The 12,263-nt window shown below is 51.3% G+C and overlaps 1 protein-coding gene across 1 annotated transcript; it reads right to left on the bottom strand.

Moving 5' to 3' along the window:
• Positions 1–233: 233 nt before the first annotated feature.
• Positions 234–5,134, bottom strand: SOX4 (SRY-box transcription factor 4). The gene has a single exon (XM_023917542.2). It carries the CDS (start codon positions 4,269–4,271, stop codon positions 2,970–2,972), a length of 1,302 nt encoding a protein of 433 aa, XP_023773310.2. The 5' UTR covers positions 4,272–5,134; the 3' UTR covers positions 234–2,969.
• Between the last annotated feature and the right edge of the window lie 7,129 nt (positions 5,135–12,263).

Here is a 12,263-nt window from a genome sequence, read left to right as displayed (position 1 = left end):
CGCTCCCTTCCCCGGCCCCGCTCCCTTCCCCGGCCCCGCTCCCTTCCCCGGCCCCGCTCCCTTTTCCCTTCCCCGGCCCCGGGTGGGCGGTTCGGCAGCGCGGCCGCCCCTCCCTCCCTCCCTCCCTCCCCCGGCCCCTCCCGGCGGGGCCGGCCGCTGCCGTCCGGAGGGACAAGACACACCTGCCCCGAGGGGGCTGGGGGTGTAGCAATGATGACAAGAGCAGCCCAGTGTTAGGGTTCAGTTCCAGCTGATTTTATTTCCTTCCCGAAGAAAAAAAAGGAAAAAAAAAAAAAAAAAAAAGGAAAATAAAAACAAACGAAAACAAAACAAAATAAAAGAGAGGTTATTTACAGAAGGTATATCAACAATCTGACAGGCAGTGAACTTGACATGGTTAGCTGGCATGATTTTTTTTCTTTTTTTTTTTTTTTCCTTTCCCCACCTTGTGTTGTGGGTGATCGTAGACAAAAAAAAAAAAAAAAAAAAAAAAATCTACACAGCATATTGCACAGGATGGATGACCAAAAAAAAAAAAAAAAGAACAACAAAAAAAAAGAACAAAAAAGTTAAACCCTTAACGGAACCACCTCATTAGGCAGACGTCCTAGTGCCTGTCATGTTATATTAACATACATAAACACACAATCTTCTTTTTTGCTTATTATAATACAGACTTAAATGTACAAAGATGTTTTCACTTTCTTCATCTTAAACACAACAGCTATAAACCTGAATACATATGCTATCATCATGCCATAAGAGACTAAAACAATTATATTTAGCGACAAATAGAAAGGATTAAATAGTCAAATACAAGAATGAAAAACGCAGTACATAGTGTCGCGAACTCAAACCGGCATTTCGATAGATCCAGTGGTTTAAACGGCACGTTTTTGCTTAGAAAAAAAGTGCAAAAGATGTGGTTTACAAGTTAAAGGTACAGGATCCCTTCCGTGTGTAAATGCACCAGTTGCTTCACTTCATCCGGGGACAGGTGGCTCCCCAAAACGATAGCATCCAGTGTAAAAATCCCTTCCCCCGGCCCCCCACCCGCCCCCTCCGCGGAGAGGCGGGGGGCTGCGGAGCGGGCAGCGAGGGATGCTGTCACTTTAAGATGCCTGCAGATTGGAGTGTAAACATGGACAAAATAGGGGCTGATTCGTGGGTGTGTGAGAGTGTGAGTGAGCGTGAGCGCGCACACGCGTGTGAGATACTAACCAGCGGCCCTGTTGTTAAAATCAGGAAATCCAAACAGCGATTTACACCGATTTACACCCCCTTTATATATTTTTTACAAAAATACACTGAGAAAATAATCAAACGTTTTCATCTCTCTTCTCTTTTTGTTTTTAAAAGTGTCAAAAGTCTACATTTAAATATAAAAAATTAAAAGTTAAAACTCTAGCCCTTCAGTGAAGGAGACATAAAAATGGTGCGGGTAACAACGAGAACTACCAAAAAAGGACAAAGAAATACAAAGTCAAAAATGTTTGGCCAGTATAAATACGTCCACTTATAAAATGGCATCCGATTACATTTACAAGGAAAAAAACAAAAAAAACAAAAAAACAATACGAGGATGGAGCATCGGTGAGAAAAAACAGTCTTTTCATTTACAGCTATAAGGAACAAACACATACATACTCTGAGAAAAAATTTGGTCCTGAATTTTCATTTTTTTTAAAAGTCCAGCACAGATTTGAGTTGCGTTTGAATCCTTTAAAGAGTTAAGAATGAAAAAAAGCTGGTGATATTTTTGTAGGAATCAAACATAGCGCCATCTATCTGCTTTTATATTATCCTAACACTAGTTTTGTTTTTTTTAAACTGTTCAACAGTCTTACAGAAATCTTGAAAAGATAGACAGTATAACATGCTATATTAAACCCCACCAGTGAAATAATCCAACACCATCACGATTCTGAGTAAGAAGAAAAAAAACTACTTTTTTTTTTTTTGTATTTTCGGGTTTTTTTTTTTTTTCTTTTTTTTTTTTGCAAAAGCCATCGCCCTCCGTTCCCCCTGTACCACATCATGACAGAAACTGTTCCCATTCGGTCTCTGTTTCAAAAGAAGTTTTCAGTGTTCTTGAAGTTTCAGCCTTATTTTTCTCTCTACATATTACATGAGGTGACTGAGAAAAGCGCTGCCGCCACCTTATCTGTACGTGCAAATCCATTTCAGTTTATTATTATTTCCCCCCACCATTATTTCCAAGACAGCTCTCAAGTGTAAGTCTGGCTCTTCTCCGCTTAACTAGGATCTCAGTCCAGCTCCATCCACCTTCCTCCTCCTCCCAGCATTGTTGAGGCAACAATTCTCACCGCAGAAGAAACCGGGACAGCATTTCTCCCCACAAATGTGAACCTTCCAAAGGATTTGGGTGGATTTTCTCTTTTTCTTTTTTTCCCAGGCAGTTCTGATCGCTCTTTCATAGGAAAGGGCGAACGCTCAAGACATCCAGTGTGCGCTCAGCACAACGCATCGCTCCCCCTCCTCTTTATTAGTATAAAATGGGCAATAACAAAGAACCCAGAGGTGTGTGTGGTTTCTCCCTCCCTCCCCCTTTCTGTGTCTTTCTTTTCAGGAAATAAAAAAAAAGGGAAAAGGAGAGCGTCTCGCTCCCGCCAGTCTCTCAAAAAGCACCGTCAGGCTCCTCTGTCGGAGGGGGTGTGTGCGGGTCCGTCTGCAGCCGGAGGAAGGGGACTGCTGGCCTTGCCGCAAGGAGAGGGCGATCCCGCTCCTTCCCCGAGCTCAAGAAGCAGTCTTTCAACAGCCCCTTCCCAGAAACAAACAAAACACTTCCTCCCCCCCTAAAAAAAAAAAAAAAAAAAACAAAAAAACCAAAAACAAAACACAAACACCAAACAAAACAGAAGAAGACACAAAAGCGCCCGGCGGGGTGGGCGAGTCCTGCCGGCAGCCACTCGCGCCGGTGCCTCCTCCAGCAGGGCCCGGCTCTCGCCTCAGTAAGTGAAGACCAGGTTGGAAATGCTGGACTCCAGCCAGTCCCCCGAGATCATCTCACTTACCTCCGGCGTGCAATAGTCCGGGAACTCAAAGTGCGAGCCCGAGCCGGGCTCGAAGTTAAAATCCAGGTCCCGGTCGAGCACCGAAGAGCTGAAGCTGCCCAGGGACATGCTCTCAAAGCCGGGGCTGGGGTTCAGGTCCAAGAGGTCGTCCTCAAACTCGTCGTCCGACGAAGAGGAGCCGGAGGAGGAAGAGGAGGAGGAGTGGGAGGACGCGGAGGAGGAATGCGCCGTCGAGGGGGCCGGGGAGGAGGCGCGCAAGCTGGTGTAGCTGCGGTGATCCGAGGGCGAGCCGGAGCCGGAGGGCGAGGGGCAGGCGACGCCGCCGCAGTCCCCGTCGGGCCGGCCCGCGCCGCCGCCCCCCTCCTCGTAGAGGCTCAAGGGGTCGCCGGCGTCCGCCGAGCTGCTCAGCGTGGGGCTGCCGGGCACGGCGCCGCCGGGGGAGGCGGAGGCGGCCGCCGCCTGCCCGCTCCCGAAGATGTAGACCCGCTTCAGCTTCTTCTCGGCCAGCGGCTTGCCGGCTCCCGAGGGCGCGCCCGCCGCCCCCCGGGGCTTGTAGAGCGCCTGGTGCTCGGGCGGCAGCAGCGCGGCCGACGGCTCCCCGGGGAACGGGGCGGCCTTGCCCCCCGCCGCCTTGCCGTGGGGCTTGCCGCCCGCGCCCGCGCCGCCGCCGCCCGCGGGGGAGGGCTTGGAGCCGCCGCCGCCGCCCTTCTTCGGGGCGGGCTTGGCGGAGGCCGCGGGGCCGCCGGAGCCGCCGCCCGCGCTGCCCCCGCCGGCGCCGCCCCCGCCGCCCTTGTCCGCCTTGTCGCCGGGCTTGGCGGAGCTGTTGCCCGACTTCACCTTCTTCCTGGGCCGGTACTTGTAGTCAGGGTAGTCCGCCATGTGCTTGAGGCGCAGCCGCTCCGCCTCCCGGATGAAGGGGATCTTGTCGCTGTCCTTGAGCAGCTTCCAGCGCTTGCCCAGGCGCTTGGAGATCTCGGCGTTGTGCATGTCGGGGGACTGCTCCATGATCTTTCGCCGCTCGATCTGTGACCATACCATGAAGGCATTCATGGGCCGCTTTATGTGGCCGCTGGGCGTCTTGCACCAGCTCGGGTCATCCGCCTTGCCCCCCGTGGAGGCGGTGGAACCCGGCGTGGGGGAGGAGGCGATGCCCAGCTCGATGCCGGCCCCGGAGTCGGAGGTCTCGGCGGCCAGCAGCGCCTCCGTGTTCTCCGCCGTGTTGGTCTGCTGCACCATCGCGGCGGCGGCGGCGGGGGGCTCGCCGGGGCTCAGCGCCGCTCCGGCGCGGGGCAGGGCGCGCAACTTCTCACAGCGGCACCGGGACGGCGCAGCCCCCCGCGGCCGCGCCCCCGCTCCCCGCACCACTTGTACTTCCACACCGGCGCCTCGTCCCCGGCGGCGCGGTCCTCTCCCCCTCCAGGCAGCGGCGGCGGCGGCGGCGGCGGCAGGAGCAGGAGCGGCGGGGCCGCCCGCGGTCAGACAAGAGTTTCTGCAAAAGCAGCGCCGCGAGCCGCCCGTCCAAGTTTGGTTTTTTTCTTGGGGTGTTTTGGGCTTTTTTGGTTTGTTGGTTGTTTTTTTTTTTTTTTTGGAGGGGGGTGTCGGTCTGTTTTTTTTTCCTCACCACATCGGGTTTCCCCCCTCCCCGAAGCAGCTGGTCCAGTTCACAAGTGCGTTCCGCCTGCCCGCGGCGCTTCAGGAGAGCGGCACTCCTGCCGCCGAAAGTCTCTCAGCGCTGGGCACGGCCAGCGTGCACCGCCGCGGGGGAGGGGGGAGGTGGCGCGCCCCCGAAGCCCCGAAAATCCCGGCTCCAGGACCCGTGGTGGCGGCGGGGTCGGCGGCCAAGAGTTTGTGCAGGTTGGATTTGGCAGTTGCGAGGTACCGAGCGACAAGGAAACCCCTCGGGATAAGGAAAAAAAAAATTAAAAAATAAAAAAAAAGAAAAAATAAGAAGGCAAAAATAACAATAATTGAAAAATTCGCCGTAAAAAAAAAAAGAAAAATAAAAAAGCCCTCGTGCATGAACGAGTGTGTACGTCCCCGGCAGGAAGAGCGGCGAGCCGGGCGCCCAGCCCCGTCCTCCTCCTCCTCCTCCTCCTCCTCTGCCGACGGCGGTGCTGCTGCTGCTGCCGCTCCGCGCGCGCGGAGCCCCGCGGAGCCGCCGCCGCCCCCCGCGCTCGCCCGCCCGCCGGGCGCTGCCCCGCGCCCCCCGCACGCCGCGCTCCGCCGGCCGCAGCTGAGAGCGGACCCCGCGCCCGCCCCGCGCCGCTTTATCCTTTCGCAGCCCGCCCCGCGGCCAATCGCGCGCTGTATCCAACGCCCTCCGCGTGCCAAGCCCCGCCCGCCTCCCCGGGATTGGCGGCCGGCGCGGAGCGGTAATAATGGCCGCGTGCAATGGGAAGCGCCCGCGCTGACCTCATTCCCGGCGGCGGGGCGAACTTTTTAAAAGGGGCAGGAGGGCAGCTCCGCGCGCCGCCCCGCGCCTCGCCGCGCACGTGCCCGCGACCCCCCCGCCCCCCGGCCGCGCTCCTCCCTCCCCTCCTCCCTGCCGGGGAGGGGGGGGAATAAAAAAAAAAAAAAATATCGGGAAATCAGCAAAAATCATCATAGTACAAATAATTAAAAAAAAAAAAAAAAGAAAAAAAAAAAAAGAAAGAGAAAAAGAGAAAGAAAGGGAGAGAGGGGAATCGAGGCGGCCCGCCCCCGCGCGCCGCGGCTGCGGGACGGCGAGCGGGGACACCTGCCCGCACAAAGGGCCGGGAGGGTGCTCCCGCAGCCCCGGAGCCGCCGCACGCCCAGCGGGCAGCGCTGCCCGGGGGATGCCGGAGGGTGCCCGTCCCCACGCCCACACGCGGAGTGTCACGGAGGGGTCGGCAGCCCTGGAGAAGCGCCGGCGAGGCGCTGCCGTCACGCCCCCTCCGCCCGGGAGCGGGAGCGGGAGCGGAGCGGCGCGGGGGGCGGGCCGGGACAGGCGGCGGACACCTCCCGCCGGGCCCCGCAGCGCGCACGGCGCTCAGGAGCCGCTGCCACCCATCCCAAACCCCGGCGCGGAGCGAGGAAAAGCTGCTGCCCTTATCGCGTTGTTACCCTCCGAACCTCCTCCTGCGTCTCGCTACCTGCCGCTCCCACACGCCGCGGTCCCCGATCCCGATCCCGGGGAGAGGCTGCGGCTGGGGGGCCCGGCCCGGCCCCGCCGGGTCCCCAGAGAGCGGGAGGGGCGGCGGGAGGAAGAAGCGGTGCGCAGCCGGCAGGCAGGGACCGGCCCTGGGGCGGAGGTGCTACCGTGCCTCTGCCAGTCCGCCCCGCCGGGCAGGGCCCCCTCCTCTCCGGGGCTCTTCCTAGGGTGTAAGGTGCTTTTCGGGGATTGCTGTTTGATCTCATGTGCCACTCCCTCTGCCCTGCCGTGATCGGTAATGAGGAAAAGCAGGGCAGCGAGGTCAGGCGCTGTGCAGCATCCCTGAAGGCCTCGTGGCATCAACTCCCCCTCCGATATTCAGGTAAAGGGGGCAGTAAGACCATAAAAACAATGGCAGTGTTACTTCCCAAAGATTCCTCGCATCGGTCATCAGGCCAAGGACCAGAAAATCTATTAGGTAAAACAGCTGTGAAAATTTTTGTTCTACACAACACCGGTTACAAACACCTTTTAAATCAGAAGCAAAATAATGGCTGGATACAGCTAAAATATCTAAGAGGTCTAAAAATAAATTGCACACGTTTGCAAGAAAATTTATGGTAGAATCCTTTAGTAGAGTTTCTAGCTGGATTGGAAACTGGCTTTGAATATTAAGATATCACACTGGACTCAACACTGCTGTGAAGTGCTGAGAAAAATCCTGAATTCTCAGTACCTCCCTGAACAGGCCACCTACATTACTGAGACTGTTTACAAAGGAACAAATTAAATTATAGCTTTGCTTGCAAAAATAATACATTGGTTCCTCATACAGCCTCTGGTCAAGACTGGATAAAATACTGCTTTCCTCTAGGTTGACGACACCCAGTGACATCAGTGGGGTTTCTCACCTTTACTTTTCATAAGTAGTAAATCACGCTGTGTTTTCCCCCTGAAGCCCCAAAGCTAAGATCAAGTTGTCCTACCCTATACCACCAACATCTACAGAAATGGAGGCTCACAGTGGGTTTGGTGTTAGGAATGAGCTCTGGCTTTTGCTTACACTCTTGGTATTTGTGTGCAGCAGTGTGAAAAACTGGGACTGGGAGCAGTCAGTAGCTTCTGGCTGCTCCACCTGTCAGCACGGTATCCAGCAGGGTTTCAACCCCCAACTGTCATATTTTACATATAAATATCAATTTGTTTAAACTACAAGGCAAGTAAAATATTCTCATGTTTCCAGTGAAGAATTAATGCAAAGCAAACAACCCCCAAACTGATAGGCAAACATAGAAAGAAAAAGGTTAAGAAGCTTTTCACTTGCTTTTGTTAAGTTCTGCAAGGTCTCGACCACCATGAGTAAAATTCATCTCCAGGTGAGGAGTTAAGTGTCTTCCTGACCAAAGCAGCCAAATCAACTTAATCTTGGTTCAAAAAGTGTGTGTATGGGATGGACGGAAGAGTGTTGTTTCCTTAACAAAAACTCCACAAAAGTGAAATTTAGGGCTGCTTAATAAAGCAAGTGTAAGAACACAATGTGAAACTCTATAAAAAGCATTTTACTACCATTTCTTAGCTCTTTCCTCCAAGTTAATTGCTTCCACCCCTAACCCTCCAGTGGCGGACTGAGAGTACCTTCCAGCTCCCCAAATTTTTAAGCCTAGGCATAAAGAGCGACCATCCAGCTTCCGTCTAAAAATGAAGTTTTAAGAGTATTGGCAAGGCTTCTCCTCGTTTTACAACTTAAAAAGCCTTGAAACTTCATTCTGTTTCCGGCAGGCTCGGTGAGGCCGGGGACGCGAGGTGGCAGCGCTGAGCCTCTTCTGCCAGACGTGGGAAAACGCGGAGCCAGCGAACCCGCGATTATTATTTTTTTAATTATTCCCCTCCCCTCCCGTGGTTTTACGGAGCAGCACAACGCTGCAAGTTTCTGACTGAAATTCGGTGGGTTTGCATCCAAGGGCGGCAGTGCCCACGCAGTCAGCTGTACGCCGCCGGAGCAGCGGGCGGGTGATGCCAAATCCCCACGCCAGGTTTAAGGGCAGAGGCGCTGAGAACACCCTTCTCACACACCGGGATCTGTAGTTTGCCCTGCGCATAGAGCAGGAGAGATAGTTCACGAACAACACTCTGGACAAATCTACTGCGGGACTGGGCACCGCGACCATTGATTCCAACATTCATCCGGCATCATGGAAGCGTTCAAGACGGGGTTGGATGGGGCCCTGAGCAACATGATCTAGTGGGTGATAGCCCTGCCCTTGGCAGGGGGATTGGAGCTAGGTGGTCTTGCCCTTCGACCCAAATCGTTCTATATGAATCTGCTAGTCCGTGATTGACTGCAGGCTCTGTGTGTGAATCAGCACGCAGTCCCCACCGGATAAAACGTCTTAAGGACACGCAGATTTAGCGCCGCTCTTTCCCCCCGCCCTCTCTCCTGTTTTAAACCCAGGATTACCAGCGCACGGGCTCCTTTAACTGCAGCCCTCGCCGCTGATCTTTTCCACACCCCCAGCTCCGCAGGCTGTGGGAAACGCTTCTCAGTCTGCTCCGTCGGAGCTCGGGAGCAGACTTTCCCTCCTGAGCGTGTTCCTGCGTGTCCCCGCCGGCGCGGAGCGCTCCCCTGCCCCGGCGCTGCTCAGCCAGGAGCCCCCGAAGCTGCTGCGGCCTCCTCTTCCCCCCCTGCAGCCTCCCCGCTCCGCAGCCCCCGGCCCGGCGAGCTCGGCTGCATTAGCACGCCGGCAGCTCCGCGCTGTGCCCCGGCAGGCGCCCCCGGCTCGCAGGGATGCGCGGAGGGGCGCGGTGGCTGCTCCGCGGGCTCTCCGCGCCCCACGAGCTCCCCGCGGAGGGGCAGGGCAGGGCCAGGTGGCGGAGGTCCCGAGGGACTGAACTCCTGGAGGAGCAGGGCTCTGACCCGGGCGCATCCTGAGCAGTGACACCCGAGGGTCGTCCGGAGACTCTAAGGGGACACGCTGTGGGGAATTAATGAGTGAATTAAAGGCGATTCACGGACGTCTTGCTTCTCGTGCCCCCGTGACGGGCATCTACAGGGTGGGGAAAGGTGGAATCTTATTTATCTCGAAGAAAACCCTCTGTTATTTCTGGGTGTTTTCCTCTCTGCTACCAAAACTCACCTCTGTAACGCATATTTTTCCTGGCATTCTGTGCCACGTTGGAAATAGGTGTATATGGGTTATTTTAGCCTTCTTGAACTGCAGATGACAAGGCCACAGCAGAGGTATGCTGCTGAAGAACACATTCCCCCCCCCCCGCCTTTTTATTGGCTATTTTGATCCAAAGAAAATAAAGCAGACAAAATACATGTTATTAAGGGGGAAAAAAAAAAAAAAGCAAAAAAAAAAAAAAAAAAAGCCCTGCCTTTTAAAATAACATGATGAAAACAGATATTAATCAAAGATCAAAGAAGAGCGTGCTTAAGGATCAGAGGTGTAAACTTAGACATGAAAGTGGGGCCTCCTTCTTGGTCCTGTTTGCAAGAAGAAAACTCCATTGTACAATTGCATCACTCTGATTCACAGTGTACCTTTATTTAACGTGATTCATAAGCGCTTTGAACTCTCTCCGATAGCTTTGTGGAGAAGAACTTTTATTACTGGGAAGTGTTTTATGGAGGATATTATTTACTTAGGAGTGAAAATCTGTTGCCTAAAGTTGTATGGTATAGTTTCCTTCCAGACTGTAGATTCACTTGCATTTTACTTGAATGCAAGCCTGCACACAGACACCCAGTGCTCCTGTTATGAAATGCCAACACATTTCTAGCTCATTTAGTCAAATAAGTAGCTAAGAAGCCATTTGCATATACATATTTATATTAACTCAGATATTTATCACTTATATGTAAATGTTAGGTTTGGGAGGGCAGGAACATCTCTCCAGTGATTTTAGTAAGAAAATATGATAATGCTTTCTATCCTTTATCCACTTTGGTGACTTTTTAAGTTAAAACTTGTTCCCTAAGAGTAACACAAGTTCAAAAAGCTCTGTTAAAAATAATAATAAAAAATAAACTTGGAAAACACATTGTTTGCATTTACTTAAAAGGAAAATTGCACCCCTTATTCAATCCTGTAAGATTTAGTAAACTTTTTTTTTCCTTTTTTTTTTTTTTTTTTTGGTTTTTAATGGCTTCATATAAGAAGAGCTTTTAGTTCATTTTTAAAGACGTTTTGGCAAGCCTTTTCTGCAAAGTGAAAAGCCACAAGGTTGAGGAGGAATTACCGGTCTGCTGCATATGTAGCAGCAGATTGCATATGCATGAGCTGCAGCTGCGTGAAGGCCACCCCGGGAAGGGGAGCCCAAGAGGAGGGAGAGCCAGGGAGGGGAGCAGCGGCTGCCGGTGCCTGCAGCCAGCTCTCTGACAGGGCCGATCCTTCCTCTCTGCCAGAGGGTCAGGGAGGGAGGGCCCCACTGCACTTTTTGAACGTGTTCCTCTCCTCTGCCCCTCAAGTTCCCTCCCAGCCATCTGTGTTCTCTTTCCTGCTTGCCCTCACCTTCCCCTGCCTCCTACAACCTCCTTATCACCACCAGCCGTGTAACGTTCAGCTCATCTTTTCCTGCCATCTCTACGAAAGAGCAAACAGCTGCAAACAGGCAGTTCAGCAGAAGCCCACATAGTACCAAGAATGAAGTAATATTTGTGCCCACTTCCACAACATCATGATGTCACCCAGATTTTAGCATCATTGATAAGAGGTAGCTACAAAACCACTGTGCATTGAATTAAATGTGGGTTCTTTTAAAGATCTTGCATGCTATTAAATTCGGTGTATCAAAGTCTTCTTGTATGAAGAAAATTGTTGCTTGTACTTAGTCCTCCTGGGAAGGAAGCATAAGGTATTCCCTGTCCACACAGGAAAAAGGGTTTTGTAAAATGTAGATCTTAGCATTTATGATCCGGTTTTTGCAAGGTCATTTCGTGACTGATGTATTTAAGACAATTAAACTAAAGGGGAAAAAAGAGAAAAAAAAATCTTGCATACTATTTAGTTGTGAAAATGGTCCTTTCTTTCTTTTGCAAGCTCTGGGTTATTAAGAAGTGTTTATCCACAGGATCCAACTCTAAAGAAAATTCCTCTGGCAACCTGCAGGCAGTTAGGGTTATTCATGTACAAGATATTCTGACAGAGGTGGATAAAGAGTGGTCTATCACTTCCAGCCTTAGAGAGTGTCTAGTACTTTTTATCATAAAATTGCCTTTGTACTCAAAAAATCTATCACCCTCTATTCAGCCCCACAGTCCTCAGATATAAATGGATTAATTTCCATCAAACAGTTTTTATTTAACTTTTCTGATTTGGTGTTTCTGATGCACAGATTGAAAAAGATACATCAGGTTCTGGTGGGAAGAGGCAAAATAAATTTAAATCTAAAATGAATGAGAGAAAAAAAGTAAATTTCCCCCCCGTTTTGTGCTCCAGACAAATAGAAGCCTGGCTTTCATCCTGGTTCCTTCCATATAATTGTTCTTAATGATGGTACTGGTGTGACAGCTAGTAAGTAGATTTTGTTTTTTAATCTTTTCTGAATAGATTGCTCAAATGATACCACTCTGTACTTGCCAGGGTCTCTCCTATAATCTCTGTAACCTGTCCTGTTTAGGCTGTTTGTGCAGAATATGTTTATTAATTTGAAATTAAACACGAATATTTATTTCAAAAATAATAATTTTTTCAAAACCTTGTTTTCTCTAAGAACTGTACCTTTTTGAACAGAACATCAGAAGAAGGTGAGAAGGTGGTGGAATTCTACGCTACCCTATGTAATCCTGATCTAGCTGTCACACTCAAGAAGTGTATACAGGAGTTAATGTGCAGGTGTTCTCAAGTGAGGCACGATGTCTGAATCTGCATTGTCTGTTTGGAACCTCAGGAAACTGGAATATCACACGCTAAAAGAATGAGGCATTTTCTATGTATTATTCCTAAATTTTAATCATGAGTTCCCGTGTTTCAACCAACACAAAGTCCGGTGTCTTGCCTAAGTATCAGAAATTAATAAACAAAGCCCCTGAACTGTTGAATTTTGCTTTATAAAGTTACTACGTTTTTTAAATTGTATAAGAGTATGCTAGTGTATAGTAGTTTTGTGGATTA

This window comes from Cyanistes caeruleus, chromosome 1, assembly GCF_971803275.1.
Source record: "Cyanistes caeruleus chromosome 1, bCyaCae1.hap1.1, whole genome shotgun sequence".
Taxonomy (NCBI): Eukaryota; Metazoa; Chordata; class Aves; order Passeriformes; family Paridae; genus Cyanistes; species Cyanistes caeruleus.
The sequence above is the reverse complement of the archived record's forward strand: the minus strand, read 5'-3'. Positions and strand labels throughout refer to the sequence as shown.

Coding starts and splice junctions, on each gene's coding strand:
- SOX4 (XM_023917542.2), bottom strand. CDS start 4,271: ATGGTGCAGCAGACCAACACGGCGGAGAACACGGAGGCGCTGCTGGCC.